The sequence below is a fragment of the Grammomys surdaster genome, unplaced genomic scaffold (genome assembly GCF_004785775.1).
Source record: "Grammomys surdaster isolate TR1022 unplaced genomic scaffold, NIH_TR_1.0 447, whole genome shotgun sequence".
In the NCBI taxonomy this organism is placed as follows: Eukaryota; Metazoa; Chordata; class Mammalia; order Rodentia; family Muridae; genus Grammomys; species Grammomys surdaster.
The window spans coordinates 12,675-34,759 of NW_021604866.1; the positions used below are offsets into that span (position 1 = coordinate 12,675).

A 22,085-nucleotide genomic window follows, 5' to 3' on the forward strand; every position below is an offset into this window, starting at 1 on the left:
TTCCCAGCCAGAACATCATTCACCTTGCATATAATCATTTTATTAATGTTACAAATAACACACATGTAAAGAATCCGTGAATAGCGAAATGATTTGCTAGATAGATTTTCGTATTTCTTCTGAATCTTTGAAATTACTAAACCTGACGAAATTAATAGGAATAAAGACATCTATTCTCAGGTCTGCATGATATATTTAATTTACATATGAAGTTGAAGCCAATTTAAACTAAAGAAGCATTGCTTTTCAAAAAGGAAGCAACTGAGGCTGGAGAGATATTTCAGCAGTTAAGAGTGGTGGCTGCTCCTCCAGAAGAGCCTGGTTTGGTTCTCAGCACCTACATGGTAGCTCACATCATTCATAACTCTAACACCTGGGAATCAAACTCCCTCTTCTGGCCTCTGTAGGCAGTATGCAAGTTGTAAACAGGTGTGGGCAAAAGACTCATACATGTAAGATAAACATAAAAATATTTTAAAAGGAAGCAAAGGCTTAGGAGAGCATCTATAAAATCTCGTGGCATTTGCAAGTGGTTCAATTGCATCTAAGATATTCCACTTTCTGTAACTGATCCAAATGTAGAGAACAACTGACCGCTGGATTTCCAGACCCAGTTAGTACATCTATAACACCACGCTTGCACTGAAGACTCTGGAACATCAGGGAAGAGAGAGCACAGAGACGGTAAAGACCAGAGGACCAGAAGGTCTACTGTAAGATCATTTCTTCTATATATCACGGGGGAGCTTCATTCATGAAATCTCAACAGTATAGGTGCCTAACGGAGCTCTGAACAAGGGCAATACCAGCTGACATGCCACAGGGCCCCGCCCTAAATTATGAGCTTCAGGGGATTAACAATGCTGAGTGATTAGTCTTCCCCAGAGAGGAACTCCCTAAAAGGCTATCCAACGTCAGTGTCAGCCCTAAACACATATATGTGCAAGCAACACTAAATGGGATCATATGGATATTGTACATATGTATATGCATATATCTATGAATATGTATATATAATATATATATACATATATATTTATAAAATGTAATTTAAAAGCAGTTCAATGGTACCTTAAATATTCCACTTTCTATACCATTTATTCTTTTTGCAAAAAAATGGAGACTATATATACATATATATGTGTGTATCCTACATATTATATACAAATATGATATACACAATATATTATACATACATATATACACACACATATAAATACATGCATATATGTTACATATGTTATATATATACATATATATATATATATATGTATATATATATATATATTAGAACAATAAAAAATAAGAGGCCATGAATTTGAGAGTGAGTAGAGTAGTACATGGGAGAGATTGTAAGGAGGGCAGAAATTTTGTAATTATGATTTAATTAAATTCAAAATTAGAAACACCAACAAGCAAAATAGAGCAGGGACTTGAAGGAGCCTCTCTGAAGTATCTCAAAAAGTTCATAAACATTTCAATCCTACCTGTCTCAGCCTTTTCCACTATTCATCCTGTCTCTTCCAAGGAAAGCACCTCTGTTGTCTGTCTGTCTTTCTTATCCATTTGTGTCAGTAAAGAGGATGCCACAGTGGAAAGGGAGACCTGGGGGCGGGCATCTCACCTTTCCCCTGTAAGCATTTGTTTTAAGTCTTTCCCTAAGGTGTCTCTGTAGAAAGCCTGTAGCAAAGATGGAGAGTAAATACATCAAACTGGAAGGAGTGAATGGGCAGACACAGTGGGCCTGTCTGGGGTAAAACAGGATCAGACAACAGAGAAGAAGCACATCCAGGGAGTTCCCAGCACCAGGTGCTCGACAGGCACCGAGCATCCTGACCCATGAGCACTGAGGGTCAGCCTTGCCCTCCTGTATCCACAGTAGCATCTGCATTATTCCCCAGGGAATGTGACAGGCTTTGAAGGATATTCCCCGAACTCCCTCCAAGGACAGTCAGCTCTGGAGACAAATAAGAACTCTAAGTGACTCGACTCCCACAAAGCAAAGTAACAATAAGAATTTCATGACACAAAAGACCTGTCGAGATTTTCCAACAGTGTGCTGTGGTCCTTGTGCAAAGAAATTGCTCTTTCACATCCTCTGTCAGAAGTCAGTCGTATCAATTTGTATTCAGAAATTTGCCTTTAGGAAGGAGTTCACCTTCTGCCTCCGACTGCCGAAAAACTGCCAGGAGCATTCCTCTTAGCCAAGCTGCCCACAGAGGGCCCCATAACTGCTTCCTCAGCCCACTGAAGCTAACCCACAGAGAAACAAAGTAACCCTAGCTCACACACAGCAGAGCATTTGAGGAAGCAGCAAAGAGCTGGCCGACATCAAGGATAAGGTTGGAGCTCCAAAAGGCCTGTGGGGTGAGCGTGGGAAGTCCAAGGCAGACGCAGAAGTTGGTGTCCTCTGTTCATAGTACAGGTCCAGTGGGTGTTTGCCACACCCTCAGTGACACACCTACTCCAACAGGGCCACACCTTCTAATAGTGCCACTTCCTGAGCCAAGCATATACAAACCATCACAGCATGTTAAAATGCTAAACTGGAACAATACAGGGATGCCCTTTCCCTGTCACCACTGCCTTGCTGGCAAGCCCTGCAAATCAAGAGATACATCTGCACAGGAAGGACATGCATAAGCACAGGACAGAGGCCTGAGAATATCCTATCGCCACCAACTATGAAACCCAAGACCCAGGTACCTAGGCATGTGTCTGGCTGCTGTGAACAGACACTGTGACCAAGGCAACTCTTATAAGGACAACATTTAAGTGGGGCTGCCTTACAGGTTCAGAGGTTCAGTCCATTATCATCAAGGCAGCAGCATGGCAGCATCCAGGCATGGTGCAGGAGGAGCTGACAGTTCTACATCTTCATCTAAAGGCTGCTAGCAGAATATTGACTTCCAGGCAGCTCGGGTGAGGGTCTTAAAGCCCACATCCACATTGACAGACCTACTCTAAGAAGGCTACGCCTACTCCAACAGGGCCACACCTTCTAATAGTGCCACTTCCTGAGCCAAGCATACACAAACCATCACAGCATGTTAAGATGCTAAACTGGGACAATACAGGGATGCCCCTTCCCTGTTACCATTGCCTTGCTGGCAAGCCCTGCAAATCAAGAGATACATCTGCACAGGAAGGACATGCATGAATAAGCAATCCGAATCTTTCATGGTGCATAATCCCATCGGTTAAGACACATCAGGTTACACATGGCGACAATAAAAGCTCAGACATGACTGCTCAGACCCCTCCTTAAGGGGCTCCCTAATATCAGCACACAAACAGAACACTGCAGAGTCTGTAATGCTCTCTACATAAGGGGCTCTGTGCCTTCTCTGTTAGGGTGAAGGATGGCCTGTGTGCACATACGTGTAAAGATAAAGACTATTGACTGTTGGTAAAAGTAAGAGAAGGGTGATCTTGCCTCGACAGCCCTCCTCTGCAAAGTCACAGAGATCCTTGGACAGCGCTGGTGACAGATAGAGGGAGATGGGGAACAGAAGAAACAAAGAAAGTCTCCACTTCAGCAAGAACAGTGTCCATCCAGCAGAAGAGACAGAGGTTTGATGGCAGGAAGTAGCTTAAGAGTGTGCTGGCTCCTGGAGAGCAAAGAAGCAAACTCCAGTGCTGTGTGAACATAAGTTCCAACCTGAAGAATGTGGGCTCAGTGTGACTTCGGTGATGATGCTCTCATTTCACACTTGAATGAACACAAGTAAGTGGGCTTGAGGGCCCCACAGACAGCTGTGAAATGAAACCCTTCCCTTCGGTCTGGTGTAACAGCTTGAATCTTGTTCCCATGCTTGCATGATCACGAGAGACACAGCGTAGCTTACATCCCTAGGACTCGGCACCACAGCCTGTCAATCAGCACCACTAAGTTCTTTTTAACGGTCCTAGTTTCTGTGACTCACCTTTTTGTTGTTGTTGATCTAGTCTGAGTTAGGCCCCAGGCACTCATACTTTTTAGGAAAACCTCTGTGACTGAGTCTCACTCAAGGATAAAGATGAGGCCCTCAAGGGTTGGGCTCTGTGCTTAAGATCCAGGCTGCTCTTTCAGAGGCTCACTTGGTGGCTTACAGTCAACTGTAACTCCAGCTTCCAGAGATCTAGTGCCCTCTTCTGGTCTTCATGGGCATCAGACAGGCACATACATATCTCTCTCTCTCTCTTTCTCTCTCTCTCTCTCTCTCTCTCTCTCTCTCTCTCTCTCTCTCTCTCACACACACACACACACACACACACACAGTCATTCATACACATAAAATAAAACTAAAAGCTTTTGTAAATTTAAAACCATCAACTTGGAATTGTTTGGGGGTTCACTGTTGAAGAGAGAAGGAAGGTTGGGTCGGCTGCATTAAGAAGCTTTGATGTTGACATTTATAATGAAACTTTGGGATAATTTAATAATACAAGTCCCTTATAAAGGCAGAAGTAGGTAGTGGGTGCTGGTTGGTGGCATGAAGGAGGATACAGGGGGACTTCCGTTTCTTTCAAGACTGAAAGAAGAAGAAAGAATCAAAGATAAAGTATGGAGTGTAACAGACAGTGCTGTAATTCAGAGGAACCGTGGTTTGGTGTCTCTGAGACCTGGGCATCATTGAAGTTAAGTGGGATGAAAAGCTCATTAAAGTGCCTCTGAGTTCCTTGTGAGTGGGAGAAGAGTCGGAGACCAAGGAGCCAGAGCAGGTAACTAGCAACAGGGACTCAGTAAATGCTGTGCCGATCAGTCAGGGAGCCTTGCTGAGGGGGCTTACAGGAATGGCAGTAAAATCCACAGGCAGTTCCTCTCAGAGGGCGGCACATATCACCCTGCAACATGAGAACACACGGACGCTCACCAGTGCCCTGGCTCTTGTATACTTTGCAAATGTAACACACACCTACAAACACTTACTTCAATGATTTAGGCCAAATTAATTTATATGTACACGAACATAAAACAAATTCCTACGCACGCGTGACAACTGAAAGGTTGAACCACGTATGCAACAAGGACAAGCAAACTCTAAGACAGTCATGACTTTAGGTCAGGTCCCTGCACTTACGAGCAGATTCTGTACTGTCCAGCTCATTCTCGCAAACTGTGCTTCCCTTAGAATTTAGTTCTACACACTCAAATTAACACAAACTCAAATCAGATCACAGGATCAAATGCGAGTTAAGATAAACTCAGTAACTCTAATTTTGCTAAGTAAAATTTCAAAAGACATTTCATTCAAAGACAAACAATGTTTGATCACAATTTTCCTCGTGTCAATCACTATGATTATTTGGTCAATCTTTCCCATTACTCTTATGGACAGGGATAAAGATAGATAGTAAGAATATTATGGATAGGTAAGTACATACATACATTCATACATACATACATACATACATGGATAGAGGACAGGTAAGTAATAAATGGCTGTAAATATATAGATACTAGATAAATGACAAGTAGATTATAAATAAATAGATATAAATGTATAGACAATAGACAAATGACAGGGCAGAAGGTAATCCAAGAAGAGAGCAAATTTCTTTTTGAAAGTCTTACCTGCTCTCCCTCTTAGAGACTGGCTGCATGTGATGAAGTCAACTGAAAACGAACGTCATTTAAGGAACCTCACCCTTACTCAGTCATCCCGCCGACTGTACTGTACTGCATTGTACTACACAACCACTGAGACATAGTACTATCGTGGACTGGTTCTAATGCTATGTACGTTAATTTGGCTCCTGAAATCACACGGGGACCTGTATGTCTGCACTGAAGGAGCCAGGAGAGCATGGTCCGAGAGGGCTGCCCAACTGGGCCCAGGCAACCAAGTTAGAAATAGATTTCAGGAAGTAATAAATCAGGAATACCGGAAGGGGGAGTGTGTTAGCCATGGGGAAATATTGAGCTGCTTAGCACGTTCTCTCCCTCTCTCTCCCTCTCTCTCTCTCTCTCTCTCTCTCTCTTTCTCTCTCTCTCCATGTGTGTGTGTGTGTGTGTGTGTGTGTGTGTGTGTGTGTTTGTCTTTCTTTTGGGAATCCAAACCACTTAGGTGTGTGTAGAGGAGGTGCACTCACCTACTGGGGAGTTTGAGCGGATTAACAATTTACTGCTTCATGGTACCTGTTACCAAAGGCTGATTGTCTAATATTCCTGCCTCAACTTTCCAGATAGGGGTGTGTTGAGGGTAATATTTAAAACGAAAAAAACCCAGCATGGGCCATCTATCCTGTCAGCAGTGTGGCTTTGCTTAGCTCAGGCCGTCATGTTTGGTGGCCAGAAGCCAAGTGCGCCACAGCTGGAAGCAGCTAGAGGCCACATGTGTCACAACTAGATCCATGAGACCCCAGCATGGTGTTTGGCTCTGCCAATCCACCACGCTGTCCACAATGGTTGGCTGAACCCAGACCATCCCGCCATCCATGTGGTACCCGGTAGAAATGAGACTCTTAATGCTTAAATATTATCCAATATTTATACATTTGGACATGCTCAATTAACAATTTGCCCACACAATTAGAGTTGTTTCCCAATATCTAACCTTAAGATATAAATCGTTACCTAGGACTGCTCTGGACCCATGTGTGGTTCTCCATGGCTGTTACATCACTCCTCTCTCTCGTCCTAGCTCCTCCTCTTCCTTCTTCTCTTCCTCCTCCCACATTAGCTCCTCCCCAATAGCTCCACTGCAAACAATGTAGCAGCAGCAGGAAACCATCCCGCTACAGGGGTGATGTAGGTCTGCCCCTCAGTGTCTTCATGATAGAAGTATCCATCATGCATATAAATGTCTCAGGGGAGCACATGAAGTCACTTTCACATGAAGTCTCTCTTTCTTTGGAAAATGAGGCCATGAGGTCCAAGCAGAAAGGAAAGCAGGGAGCCCAGAGAGTTTGCACTGTGCAAACTAATGTTAAAACTGGGGACAGAGGGAGACAGAGATAGTGTGAAGGACTTAGGGAAGATGTGCAGGAGAAACAGGGGACACTTGAGAATGCTGGTTAGTCCTTGCATCCTCAAGAACCCGCTATACCTCTGCGCCCCATCTTCTCCTGCCATCAGTCTGAGGCTAAGCACATTCCCAGTTGCCTAGAGAACACTCCAGTGAAAGATCTTCACTTGTCTTAATTTGTGCTAATTTAGGCTGCTCCCCAGTCTTTGAAAAGATCATTGTGCTTTAAGAAGTCCTAAAGGGGTCAAGACACAGATACAACATGCTCTGAAATGTTATTCAATAGCGAACAATGGAAACAAACAGCAGCCAGCCCTTCTCTGCACAGCAGAGGGTAAACAGAGGTTCTGTCAGCCATGCTGGCTGAGATGGAGGGGCAGCTTGAGTTCTGCAGAGTCTAACCTGTCTCTCTGGTGAGTTAGAAATGCCCAAAACACCAGCCCTAGTAATAATTAAAATATGTGAAGCTGAGATTAGATTGCACATATATACGTACATACATAGTCTGGAAACCTCAGCTATAAACAGAGAGCAGGTGCAATTCTCTAAGAAACCCAGTCTCTTCCGCTTCTACCCCAGGACACACAGCAGACGCAGTGGATGCTCGTGGATTTTGCTGGCCATGGGAGTTGGGAAGATGTCAATTCTTATTTCAGGGCCTGTCTTTCTCTCTTTACAATAATAGAGTGAAAGGCATGGTAGTACTAGAAATGACATCCTCATGGCAGGATGCTATCTGAGAGAGGTTCTAAGCTCTCCAGCACTGTGATCTCAACAGCCCATGTGTCAACCAAAAGACCCAGAGCGTCACACCAGCTGGAGTGCAGGATTGAGCGCATCTGTGAAGAGCTGGTTTCAGCAGCCGCCTCAGCAGCAGAGAGGCTCACCGGGAAAGGTAGGGGGATGGGTAGGAAAGGTGGCTCAGTCCCCAAAATAGGAGTGAGTACTCTGCCTACAACCACAGGGTGAGGCAGGAAGAAGCCTCAGCTTACAGTTGGAGTTCTGAGCTCAAACACCAGACTCCAGGAACTAGAATGTGTATATTCTCAGCCGCATCCTGATTGGCTGGCTGTGTAAAAAATGGGCCAATTAGAAGAGAGCCTGTCAAACTCAGAAAAGAGAGAGCAAAAACTTGCCTGAGCCAGGGAGGGTTTCAGTCGTGGCCACAGCTCCGTTCTTCCCATCCCAAAGGAAGAAAACGCCACTGCACACCTGAAGATGGCGGAGTTTGCCTAGATTCCTAGGAGTCCTCTGGGGATCTCTGAGCTCCTGTTGCTGGTGTGATGCTTCGCTTGCTATCAACTGTGGGTCCCGTGAATGGAGCAGTCCCCCCAGACTCCCATGAGTAGAATACTGAAGAGGAAGAGGCTCTGCCTGATAAATTGGGTTCGATCCCCAGTACCCAGTACCTACATGGTGGAAGGAGAGAGCTAAGTCACATGCATTGATCTTTGACCTCATGTATGCTGTAGCACTCTTGATCACACACACACACACACACACACACAGAGACATACATATTGACAAGTGTAATTTTAAAAATCTATAGATTTTTTGAGGCTTGACACTACTTCCTTCTTATACACAGACGCATACATACATACAGATATAGACAGACAGACACACACACATACACACACGCACACACAGACAACCCACTGGCAAACTGTAACAGACAGGAAAGCTAATAGAACAAATATTATTGACATAAAGAATGGATGGGAAGATCTCTCATCTGCTTTAAGAAGAATGTTCTAGTCACAAGGAGGCAACAAGCACAGTAGCTAGCTGTTACAAATTTTGATCTTGACAAAGGCGTCTTGTAACTTACATCAAACTTAAAAACAAAAAAGTTCTTGTGACATTAGCCGGAATAATGGAATAATCCAACAAAAAACAAGCGTCATTCTTAAATCTCCTCATTTCTACACGAGTCTATCAGACCCTGATACCCAGCTCCCACAAGTTAGATTAGCCAGTGCTGTATGGTCAACACCCTGGTCTGAGCTGTGTACGGGTGGCTCTCTCTTGTACAAGAGAAAAAACTCGGCTGCTGTTTGTCTTAAGTTCTACTGATCTTTCCACTTGTTGCCGATGCAAAAAATGCCTTCGAAGTCTCTAACAAATGCTGTGGATGCCACACACCACGGGATGACTGCATATCTCACTTCCTATAGCTGTGATGAACACCTTCAGCAAAAGCAACTAGAGGAGGAAAGGGTATATGTCAACTTACAGTTGTGGTCCATCATGAAGGAACTCAGGCAGGAGCCCACAGGCAGGAGCAGAGGCAGAAGCCATTGAGCCTCGATGCCTACCAGCGTCTTCTGCCTGCTCTCTTATAAAACCCAGGACACCTGGGCACAGTGGGCTGGGCCCTCCCACATCAATCACTAATCAAGAAAATGCTCACAGGCTTGCCCACAGGCCAATCTGATGGGGGCATTTTCTCACTCTTCCCAGATGACCCAGATTACATAAAGTTGGCAAAGGATAACGGTAACAACTAGCATGGTATGGTAATGGAATGTAGGGGTCCCCTCAGCCACACATGGGGTTCCATTCTAGTGTGCCACACACAGGGAGTTTCAGCAAATTGGTAGACAGTTCACACAGCAGCCTCTCCCTCAGCTGTGAGAGATCTAGAGTCTAATAGATAACCAGCAGAATGTAAGAGAAGCATAGAAAACCCAACAAACACTCACATTTGGTTCTTGACATGGTAAAGCCTTGGGTTACCTGTCCTAAACATCTATCCTTTCCTCCCTCCCCTGCCTGCTCTCCTCTCCCTCCCTGACCCTCCTCTTCCCTCCCTGTCCAGTTTATATTTGCTGCTGTGATAAAAGATTGACCAGGCACGACTTAGGAGAAAACAGCGTTTATATTAGCTTGCGGAATATAGTCTATCACTGAGGGAAGCCAAGGCAGGAACTGGAGTAGAGACGAAGGGAGAGGGAGAGCTTGGTTTGTTCACAGCTCACTTGGTCTGTTTTTTTCCGACAGCTCAATTCTTCCTACATTCCCATATCCATCAGTAATGAAGGAAGTGCTCCCACAGACTTTTCTGTCTTTTCCCTCCTCTCCTCCCCCCTCCCCTGCTTCTTCCTCTCTCCTCTGCAATACTCCCAATTAGGATGAGACCTAACATTTCCCCACTCACATTTGATCCTCAAATCCTACCTATGGATGGTCATAGGATTTAATGTCATTTCCACATTCCATGCTTACACTAGCACACACCCAGAGTTGAGAAGAAATTCTGAAGCTTTGAAACTGTCATGACGTACAAGCCACCATGCAGACACTGTGGCAAGGAGCAAACTTTATCTAGGTATTAATTAGGTATAGATATTAATTGTGTATAATTATTATTTATAGGTATTAATTCAGGCACTATTGTTAGGTTTGAGTCTGGAACATTCCCCACAAGCCTGTGTTCCAGGCACTTGTCCCCAGGAGGTGGTACAGTTTGGGGTGGGGGAGGCTATGGATAGGAGCTGGCAGCTGGCACAAGTAGACCTCTACAGGTGGACTATACCTGGTGATACCTGACTTCTCATTCCCATCATGCTCTCTGCTTCCTGGTCAGTGCTGATATGAACAATCTCCATCACACACACCATCTGTACCGACTGGGGATGCTCCACCATGAGAGACTGAAACTTCCTGAACTCATGAGCCGAAATAAACTTTTCCCCGCTTCAGTAATTGCTGTCAGCTAACCATGCAGCCCACAACAGTAAGCACACAACCAGCATGAGTATGATGTTTATTTTATTAAATGCATGTGTGGAAACATGTCAGCACTTAAACCGAACTGATATACATCCCAGCAGGATAAAATCTCCATTCTTATTAAATATTCAAACGTGTTTTGTCCAGTTAAAAGTTATTGAATAATAGATGAACCAAGGACCAGTATGCACATATAAAGTCAAACGAATCACATGGAAGATACATCTATCAACATACTGAGGATGGTGCACATCCCACACTGATGTTATCAGTGGGAAAGATGACAAGAAGAAATATCTCCATTGACCTATCCAGGTGGTGGGCTGGGAAGCAGACACTTCCTTATGTCAGTTTTCCAAGCATTTCAGAATCTTCTTCAACATCCTCAACATCTGCATATTCTCTAATGAGATCCAAGAGAACCCTTAAAATACACAACAAAAAAGTGCAGTGGGTTAGAAGAGACATAAGCACTGGGGGGAAAAGAACCAGTCCAAGTAACCATGCAGGACAGGTTCACCCAAACAGACGAGGTTGCAATCAAAAACTTCTGTCTTCAGCAGTTTTGTTATCAGTGCTTTGGCCTTGAATGGCATGGGGTTTCTCTAGGATTTGGGGGTCAGGGGATACCCCGCTAAAGCATCTTCTGGGCTAATGATACTGTGCATACACACTTCTATCACATTCGTTTGCCAGAGTAGAAAAGCAGCTTCCCAGTAGGGTCTATGCAACTGTGTTATTGTTCTTGCTGGCACCCAGCATGACATGGGGAGCTGCAAAGAGTGATCCAGGCACCCATTTTGCATATTCCTTGACCACAAGAGAGAGGACGTGGATTCTGTTTTCTGCCCTTTCCTGCAACTGTGGGTTGTGTGGTAGCCAGTGAGATATATGAGGAAGCCCCCGGAAAAGGCCACTTTTCTACATCAGGAAATACATAATACACACACATACATATACATGTATATATACATACACATACATATATAAATAATATATATGTATCTCCAGATGTAAAAACACACACACATTATATATATTAAACATATATATATATATATATATATATATATATATATATATATTAGATGTATATGTGTATGTGCATGTATCCATATGTGTACATGTATATATGCCTCAGAGAAGAAGCTATTTATGTTTTTCCTTGGACCATGGACTTGATGCATAAAAACAGCCACACTGATGAGACTCATGAGGAACCCACAGGCATAAAAAGTTATGGAGGCAGGATAATGCTGTCGGGCCCAGGCCACTGATGGCCAAGGATGGTCTCCATGTTAACACAAATACGCTTTCCCAGATTTCAGCCAGCATGGTTTTCTATTGATCCATCTGCACAAAGTCATGAGATTTGAACTCAGTGCCAACTTTCACAGAAGTGACCATGCAAAAGCAGCAGCACGGAACAGATTCTACAAATCAACCATTTCACTTTTAATTTTGTATTGTGTTTCCTTTTGTGTGTAGGTGTGCACATGCACAGATTTGCACATATGGACACCTGTGGAGGTAGAAGACAGCTGGCAGGAGTCAGGTGTAAGTCAAATTCAGGTTAGTTAGCCTTAGAGATGGATACCTTTACCTGCAGAGGCTCTCACCAGCCCCCATTTACTTTTTACATTCAAAGTTTAGATGTACATAGCGTTTTAAAAAGTTTTTGTTATCATTAAAAGCCATGCAAGTTTAGTGAAGACTGCCACGCAAAGCCATGTGCTGTCCCCACACTCCTGACCCTTGCTCCTAAGAATTCACCCCAATCCTTAGCTTCTTCTTCTAAGGAAACTATTCATATACTGGTAAAGGAAATGTTCATGTTGGGGGTCTAGAGCTTAAGTAGTCACCCGTCAAGACAATGCATGCATTGTTAAAATCAGCACTCATGAAGGCACATACTCTAAAGAGTTGTCAAGCCTCATCTGCTTTCAAGTGAATGATAATACTCCAATATCTTTATACCACACTTCTGGCATAGGGCCAGGAAGATCTGTCAGTGAGTAAAGTACATGTCATATCATTTTAAGGACTAGAGCCCATGTCCCCAGAACCCACAGAAATGGCAGGTAGGTGCAGAGGCAACCTGCCTGTAATCCCAGTCCTCGGAAGGTGGAGACAGGATCCTTGGGGCATGTTGTGGGTAATGTTTTTAAAATGGTGCCTGGAGTGGCTCTGCCAATCCACCATGCTGTCTCAAAGCTCACACAAAGCTCAGCTGGACCCCAGACAACACCCTCCATCCTTGCTGGTACTCGGTAGAAACGAGACTCTCAAAGCTTAATAATTAACCAATGGATTTATATATTTGGAAATGCTCAATTAACAAGACACCCACACAATTAGAGTTGTTATCCAATACCTAACCTTTAGATAGAAATTGTTACCCAGGACTGCTCTTGACCAATTCATGTCCTCCTCCATGATTGCCAGTCTTCTCCCCTCTCTCCTGCTCTTCCTTCTCCTTCCCACTCTTCGCTCCTCCCACATTAGCTCCTCCCAAATTACCGAGCTTTATTGCAAATGTCTTGAGAAAAATATCCTGCTACAGGGGCAAGCTGCCTGTGAGACTAATCAAAGCAGTCTTCTCTGGGTTCAAATGTATATGTATTCCCCAATGAATAGGGTGGGGAGCAAACGGGAAGACTCATTGTTGACCTGTGCCCTCTGCACACACATCCACACCTACACACATGTGCCCCCAGGTATGTGAAAACGCAGACATGCACCTACACCACACACACGTATTTTAAAACACAGTAGCCATGCTTACTGCCTTTCCTCCTCGCTGACCTTACTCTTTTTTAGGAGCTGCTTCACATGGCTTTCAATGACCTGCAGAAAGAGGAAAAATCCTTTGGTTATCTAGAACGTCATGATGTTGATCATGTACAGTAACAGTAAGGTATACAGTTGATGATTCTAACAGGCATAGCAATCTAACGACCCCGCGGACAGCTTGGAGTCACACACAGCCCAGGCAGACAAAGCTATGACATAAGTGGCAATTGTCTGTGTCCTCGTTGCTGGCTACATTCGCCATTATTCTGCATGGCAAGGTGTGTGTTTAAGTAGAGAGGTGGTTATCAGTGATGCAATCCCTCACCACAGTACAGTTCGTTTTCATTAACGCACTTGCTTATGAGAGCCCGGTTCTGGGCTGAGGCCTGCACAAACATTCCTAACATTGTGGAAAGCTATTTCCCAAGGAGAAAGCATGCATTCTGTGTGACTGATGACACAGGCGGGCAGATGCTTTGGGAAACACTTGTATAGGTAAACACATGTTTGGATATTAAAAAGATACCTTACTTTTATTTTCTTCTTTAAGATTCTGTTTGCTGTTTCCAACTTTACAGCTTCATTCTGAAAGCAAATGGTTTTTAAGAAGAAACTTAAAAAGAAATAGTTGAGACTTTTTCTCTACGAAGTTAAAGAAAAAGCATTATAAGACTGGTGTAGTTATAAATTCAAAAGTGCTCAATACCACATCATTTTAAAATAGATACGTATTCTGGTCAGGGAAGCAGGTAGATTAAATGCAGATCTTTTTCTCTCCCTCAGGTTCTCCAAATCCAACCCCCCAGTATTGTCTCCAGCTCTGCAACAGACCACTTGTGGCAGCCTCCCTTTCACACCACCCCCATCTCCAGATGATCAGATAGATTCTCCCTTCCAAATTTCCTTCCGAACCCATCTCTTTATTCCAGCCCCCTACTCCAACAAACACTCCCTGGGAAGCTGGAGGCCTTATTTTCTTCTCTGTATCAAATAACCTGCTGCAGCCTCCCCCTCCTCTCTGCCCCCTTCTCCAGCAGATCACACAGATCTTCTCCTCCAACTTTCCTCCCCACAGATCCTGTTTCCCAGCCCCAACTGCACCAGCCAAGTCAGAGAAGCAAGTAGACCAGCTCAGGCGGTAGGCGAGCTTCAGAGCCTCACTCTTCTTCCTCTCTTCCATATCTAATGCCCAGTCTCATCCCCACAGCTGGGTAGCAGACTACGTGCTGTGGCCTCTCCTCATTTTCTTGCCCCATTCCCAGGGGACTAAGAAGATCCTGCCTTTCTCCTTCCTTTGGACCTCCTCAGTGCCACCCTGCTAGTCTATACTCACTCCTAAGTGTCAGCTCCCAATACCTCGAAAACACTGTTTATCCATGGCCACACAATACGGGATCCCAGAAACATTCCCTACCAGGCAACACACACACACACACACACAGCCACCACACTCTCCTAGGACCAGAGAGGAAAACAGAAATCAAAGAACAAAACAGCTACCCAATAAAGACAAGGCCACATATCAGCATCCAGAATTACAGTCTTCCCAAATCCAGAGATCTAGAGGCCAGCATAGAAACACAAACAGTAGAAACACCCAGCACAATATGTCGCCACCAGAGCCCAACAACCAAACCTACTACAGCAGGCTCTCAGTTCTGCAACACAGTTGAAGCACAAGACAAACACCTTAAAATCGCCTTCATTAAAAAAAAAAATCCAACAACAATGGAAGGAAGTGAACAAAAAGTTAAAAATCTGAAAGCAGAAATTGAATCAAGAAAGAAAACTCAAACTGAGGGAAATCTGAAAATGAAGGCACATTACCCAATTTATTATAAGGCCACAATTACACTAGTACTCCAGCCATACAAAGAGCCAACAAAGAACATAAAACACTAAAAACAGAAACAGAACAGGATGTCCACTCTCTCTGTCCCTATTCAATATAGCACTTGAAGGCTTAACTAGAGTGATAGGGCACCTGAGGGAGATCAAGGAGATGCAAATGGAAAGGGAGGAGTCAAAGCATCTTTATCTACAGATCATACAATAATATACATAAGTGACCCAAAAATTCCACCAGAGAACTCCTAGAGCTGATGGATCCTTTCAGCAAGGTAGCTGGGTAGAAAATTAACTGAAAAAAAATCAGTAGTTCTATATACAAATGACTGATAAAGATGTCAGGGAAACACCACCAATAGCCCCACATGATATAAAATATCTTGGGGTAACTCTAACCAAACAAGTGAAAGAGTTGTATGATAAAACTTCAAATATCTGAAGAAGGAGATTGAAGAAGGTATCAGAAGATGGAAAGATCTCCCACACTCATGGATCAGTAGGAATTAACATAGTGAAACTGGCCATCTTACCAAAAGCAATCTACAGATTCGATGCAATCCCCATCAAAATTCCAACACAATTCTTCACAGATCTTGAGAGGATAATTCTCAGCTTCATGTGGAAAAACAAAAAAGCCAGTGTAGCTAAAACAATCCTAAACAATAAAAAGCAAGCAAACAACAACAACAGCAAAAAACCTGCTGGAGATCTAACCGTTCCTGATCTCAAATTATACTTCAAAGCTATAGTAAGAAACCAGCATGGTATTGACGTAAAAGCAAACATATTTATTAAGGGTACTGAATAAATATGACATGAACTCACCCAGATATGAACTCACACACCTATGGACACCTGATTTGTTTTTTATAAGAACCCAGAAATACACACTGGAAAAAGAAAGTATCTTCAACAAATGGTGCTGGTCAAACCGGATGGCTCCATGTAGCAGAATGGATCGTATTCATCACCCTGTACAACACTCAACTCCAAATGGAGCAAAGACCTCAGCATAAAACCAGATGCACTGAACCCAGTAAAGGAGAAAGGGTGGAATAGCCTTGAACTTGTTGGTACAGGGAAAGACTTTCTGAACAAAACAGTGACAGCACAGACACTAAGATTAACAATTAATATATGACACCTCATGAAACTGACAAGCTGTGGCAAGGCGTAGGACACTGATACTAAGACAAAGCAGTACCACAGAATGGAAAAATATCTTATCAAATATATGTATATATATATGCATATATGTAAATATATATGATAGAGGATTGATATTCAAAATACATAAAGAACTCAAAAAACTAGATATCAAAAAAAGACAAACAATCCATTTTAAAATGGAGTTTAGATCTAACCAGAGAATTGACAAAAGAGGAAACTCAAATGGCTGAGAAATACTTAAAGAAATGTTTAACATCCTTGGCCATCAGGATAACACAAATCAAAACTACTTTGAGATTTTATCTTACACCAGTCAGAATGGTTACTATCAATTTAAAAAGTCAGCTCATGTGGGTGAGGGTGTGGAGGAAGGGGACCACTCTTCCATTGCTAGCAGGACTACAAACTTGTACAGTCACTCTGGAAATCAGTGTGACAGTCCCTCAGGGAGATGGGAATCTATCTCAAGATCCAACTATACCACTCTTGGGCATGTACCCAAAGGATACTTTACCCTAACACAGAGACACTTGCTCAACCATGTTCATTGCTGTTCTATTCGTAATAGTAAGAAGCTGAAAATAACCTAGATGTCTTTTAACAGAAGAATAGACAAGTAAAACGTGGTGCATTTACACAATAGTGTATCACTAACACATCAAAAAATATGAAATCATTAAAAGTGCAGGTGAGTGGATGGAACTAGTAAAAAGGTCATCGTGAGTGAGGTAACCCAGACCCACAAAGACAAATGTGGTACGGACACGCTGATATGTGGATATTAGCTGTTAAGTCAATGATAACCAAGTGACTATCCATAGATCCACAGAGATTAGGTCCAGAATAAAGAACTAAAAGATACAGGGAGATCTCATTAGGAAAGAGAAATAGAATGGACAGTTATGGATGGATGATTGCAGGGGTGGAACAGGAGGATTAAGTGGAGATGGGGATGGAGGAGAAGGACAAGGGAAGGAGCACAGGGAGAGACAGCTAAAACTAGGGCCATGTGAGGGCAGCATGGAAACCTAACACTGGAAGCTTCCTAAAATATAGACACATATGAAAGAGATCTTAATGAACTTGACCAATAATGGGGAGACGACGTACCGACTGGACATCTCTCGTCACCAAAGGAAGCTTTCGGTACTGGGAACAGGTCACATCTAATTGAGTCGTCGGCCAAAGGAGTCCCATGAAAAACAGTTGAAGCTATTGCCAAGACTAGAAGTTGTTCTCCACACTGTGACGGCAAGGCCCTGCTGCTCAAGACAATACCTACACAACTAAACACAGAGAGAGTTGAGCTGGTGCCTACCTAGGACCTTCATAATTACATGCTAGTAATGTTGGTACAAGAAGGTACTCTGCATGCTACCAAAGGAGAGACACAAACACCAGCCCAACCACAACCCCTTGCATCTACAATGCTATCCTTCCTGCAGTATGCTAAGGGCAATAATGGTACATACATAGTTGGTGGAAGTAACCAACCAAATATCTTAACTTGATTTAAGGCCCCCTCCATGAGATGAAGCCATACCTGACACAGCTTGGTGACCAAGAACCCGAGACTAGATAGCCCCGGCGCCTATGGTAAAACCAAATACTTCTATTTTTTTTAAGTAGCAATAAGATGACACCTAATGATATTCTGTTATAGTCCTAGATCAATATTTGCTCGTCCATCATCAGAGAAGCTTCGTCCTGCAGCAAACGGGAACAAATTCAGAGACTCACAGAAAGGGAATCTGTGAAGAATGAGAGACCTTGGAACACTCGGTCCTAAGTGGGGCGATCTCCATTAAATCCCTCCCTACAGGGCTCAGGGAATCATGAGGAAAAAGTGTACGAGCCAGAGGGGATGGAGGACACCTAGAAGACACGGCCCTCTAAGTCAACATGACCAACGTGCCTATAAACTCACACGGATGGAGGTAAGCAAGCACAGGGCCTGAAAGGGTCTGCACCACTTGAGATTCTAGATATGAAAGATGTGTGAGTGGACACACACCCCCAATCCCTAACACAGAAGCTAGCTCCAATTGGTAAACATTTGCAAGGGAAAATTTAGTTTCCTTCAAGGGAGCCTCACCGGGAAAACAAACTACTCTTAAGGGTAGGCTGCCTGTCCACCTATAGATGGTCGACGGAAAACGAATTCAGCAGCATCTTTGGAGGTCCCTTGTCTCATATGTCTCATAATGTCATTCATGTAAGGCTCTTTCTTTTTATATATATACACAATTTTTCTTTTTTCTTTTTAGCCCACAGGTCCCTTGTATACGTATTATGGCTTCCAGTTAAGTGTTTTTATGACCGTTCAGATGAGTGGGTCTCTTTTTCTTGTGCCTTCTCTCCGATTTTTCCTTCTCTTTGTTTTTTCCAGTTGTGATGTGTGTTTTTATTATACTATATTTCATTAGTATCCTATAGCAGTGTGCTTGTTTTTTAATGAGAGACAGGAAGGAGGTGTATCCAGATGGGAGGGGACACGGCGAGGAGCAGAGAGAGGGAAACCATAATCCAGAGGTATTGTGCGAGGGAAAAAATATCTATTTTCAATAAAAGGAAAGGGCCTTGAGTCAAATCCTGTAGATACTGAATTACAGAGGACTCTCCTGGTGTTAGAGGCAAGGTGAAATATAAATGTGGAAGCCAGGCATGTGGACGTACTGTTAATCCAGCACTTGGGAGGCTGAGACAGAAAGATTCAGAGTTCATGGTTGTTCTTGGCTATATAATGACTTTAAGGTCACATGGGTTATATGGGACCTATCTCAAAATGACCAGAGAGCTCAAATATATGTCACTTTATTTATTTTGCTTTATCATGCTTCACAGAATTTGCTTCTTATTCTTAGAAATTGGAGGTCTGTGACAAGCCTGTGTGAGCATGTCCAGTGGTCCTGAAGAACCTCAGCATGTTGTAGCAATAGCTGTTCAGCTGTGCTTAAAACAGTATGCCATCAAGCATGTAATTTTCTGCCATAGAGTATAACCATAATCTTACATGCACCGAGAAATCATGCAATTCTTAGGATCCACCTAATTGTGGTATTTGCTTTACTGTGGTGTCTAGAAACCAGCCCACAGCATCTCCAAGGTAAGCTTGCATTTAGAAGTCGCACGTGCCGCTGCTGTAGCAGCAATTATTATTAAGCATGATCTAGTTAACAGGGTGGGGGCTGGAGAGGTGGCTCAGCAGTTAAGCATACTTCCTGTTCTTCTCGAGGCCCAGAGTTCCCAGCACCCATGGCAGGCAGCTCACAAACACCTATTTCAGCTCCAGGGACAGGAGAGTTGAAAACTGCCAAGGGCACATAAGGTACACTGATCAATTACAGGAACAGTGGGCTAATAAGAACCTACAGTCCCATCCATGGTTTAGACTAACACTATCCTTCTATGCACTTAGTAATTCTTATTCTGTGTTAAAAAAAAAAAAAGTACCACTAAAATCCATGGGACTAGCAACGAGAGGTCCTAGGTCCTATTAGGTCACATTCCAAAGGGCTCTGTGTCTCCGTGTTCCAAAGCTCTGACAGAGACACAGACCCCTGCCACCTCTGTTCTTGCCCCAGCCAGACCTCCATTGCTCTACATAGCCACTTCACCTTTTGAAGGGAGAGCATATTTTGGACTAAGCTTCGTGAACTTTTAAGCAAGACAGACATAAGTATTTAGGTAGGTGATTTGCATACCTCTATGCTTTTGATGCCGTTCTCGGTGATATCTGACACTCTCGAATGCACCAGAGTTTCTTTGATGTGTTTCTCAAGAGCTTTAATCTCATCCCATTTTTCAAAGATTTCACATCTCCTCTTCTCCACCCTTTCAATCAGAGTGAGTTGTTTCTCGTCATGTATTTTCCTACTAGCTAATTCTGGAAATAGTTTGGAAAGCAGTAAACAATGTATGTTTAATGTTTCAGCTATGGTTAAGGGTGATATGTGTAATGTCAAACGTGTTACATGCAACTATAGTGTGCAACTATGTATATATAACATATATCATATATACAGTTATATAACATATAGCTTAGTGTAACTCACATAGATTAATAAAAAGTATCTGTTCCAAAGAAATAGGGTATTCCTCTCTTGCTGTATTCATATAATCTGTAAGTATTCGTGATCCCTAGTTTTGCAGAAACTGGGCTAGGTAGAGAGGCCCAGTTGGGAGTGATGGCCAGAATCTTTTCCAGGTTTGCTTTCTAACAGTGCATACTTGAAAGAAACTTCATGAAAATGATGGGGTGAGGAGGGGCTGGGTAGTCTTGGTTCAGGTTTAAGGAGAATCTGCCAAAGATTGGGGAACTTGAGGCTGAAGTGTGAACAGGAATCAGGGAGGTGCATAGCATGGGGAGGAGAGGGAGGTGTATCAAGACACACAGAGAAGATCCAAGAAGGGCAGCAGGCAGCACTGGAAAGTACTCACCTGATTTCTCCTTAGCAGACTGCAGCAGTAAGCTCTCAGCCTCCAGGTCATTTCTGAGTCTAAAAATCGATAGGAAAACGGAAACGGAACCCTGCTTAGCCCTTGTTGACGCTGTCCATTTTATAACATAAGGTGTGTGTGTGTGTGTGTGTGTGTGTGTGTGTGTGTGTGTGTGCATGTGTATATATGTGTGTGTGTGCATGTGTATATATGTGTGTGTGTGTGCATATGAATGTGTATGTGTGTATGTTTGTATGTGTGTGTGTGTGTGTATGTGTGTGTGTGTGTACACTTGTGTATCCCATTGTGGATATGCCAGTAACACACATACATCTGGAGGGTAGAGGTTGATGCCAAGTATCTTCCTTAATCACTCTCCACCTTACACTTTGAGGCAGGGTCTCTCACTTGAGTCCAGAGCTCCTCGCTATTCAGTAGTCTTGCTAGCCAGCCTCACTGGAGGAATCCTCTGTTTCCACTTCACACATGTATTTACGAGGGAACCACCACACCTAACCTATATTTACATGGGTGCTGGGATCTGAATTGTCATCCTTAGGCTTCCATAAAACACATTCTCCCTACACGGATACTCTCCGGCCCCAGAACCAGTCTTTTAACTTACTGAGACATGCACACTGATTGTCCAACTTTCCACCACAAATTCCACTCTGAAGATGGCTGTTAAGAGCCTAATCCAGTCCAGTCACCAAGGAAAGACACAGTCTCACTAAGATTGGAGATATATATCATTAAATATCATTAATTAAAAACAAATGGTGGGCTAACAAGATGGCTCAGTAGATAAAGATGCTTGACTATCCAAGTTCATTTCCTATGCCCCACATGGTGGAGGGAGAGAACTGACACCCATAAACTGTCCTCTGACCCCCATACATATACTGTGGCATGTACAGACCCACACACATACTCATAGAAAGAAAGAGGGAAGAGGAGAAGAGAAGGGAGGGAGGAAAGAAAAACATAGGAGAGGTGGCTTGGTGGCTGAAATGCTTGCTATGCAGCCAGGAGAACCTGAGTCTGATCCTCTGAATCCACGTGAAAAACACACACCTGGAATACCAGCTGAGTCTGATCCACATGAAAAGCACACCTGGAATACCAGCTGAGTCTGATCCACATGAAAAG

At 43.4% G+C, this 22,085-nt stretch overlaps 1 protein-coding gene across 1 annotated transcript in view; it reads right to left on the reverse strand.

Moving 5' to 3' along the window:
• Positions 1 to 10,707: 10,707 nt before the first annotated feature.
• Positions 10,708 to 22,085, reverse strand: part of CUNH6orf118 (chromosome unknown C6orf118 homolog) — a 22,961-nt gene continuing 11,583 nt past the window's right edge. Inside the window, exons 6-10 of the mRNA XM_028781473.1 lie at positions 20,937 to 20,995; positions 20,201 to 20,382; positions 14,010 to 14,063; positions 13,471 to 13,532; positions 10,708 to 11,109 (exon numbers count right to left, since the gene is read on the reverse strand). Of these exons, the coding sequence (XP_028637306.1) occupies positions 11,028 to 11,109; positions 13,471 to 13,532; positions 14,010 to 14,063; positions 20,201 to 20,382; positions 20,937 to 20,995 (439 nt within the window). The 3' untranslated portion in view covers positions 10,708 to 11,027. The remainder of the gene's footprint in view (positions 11,110 to 13,470; positions 13,533 to 14,009; positions 14,064 to 20,200; positions 20,383 to 20,936; positions 20,996 to 22,085) is intronic.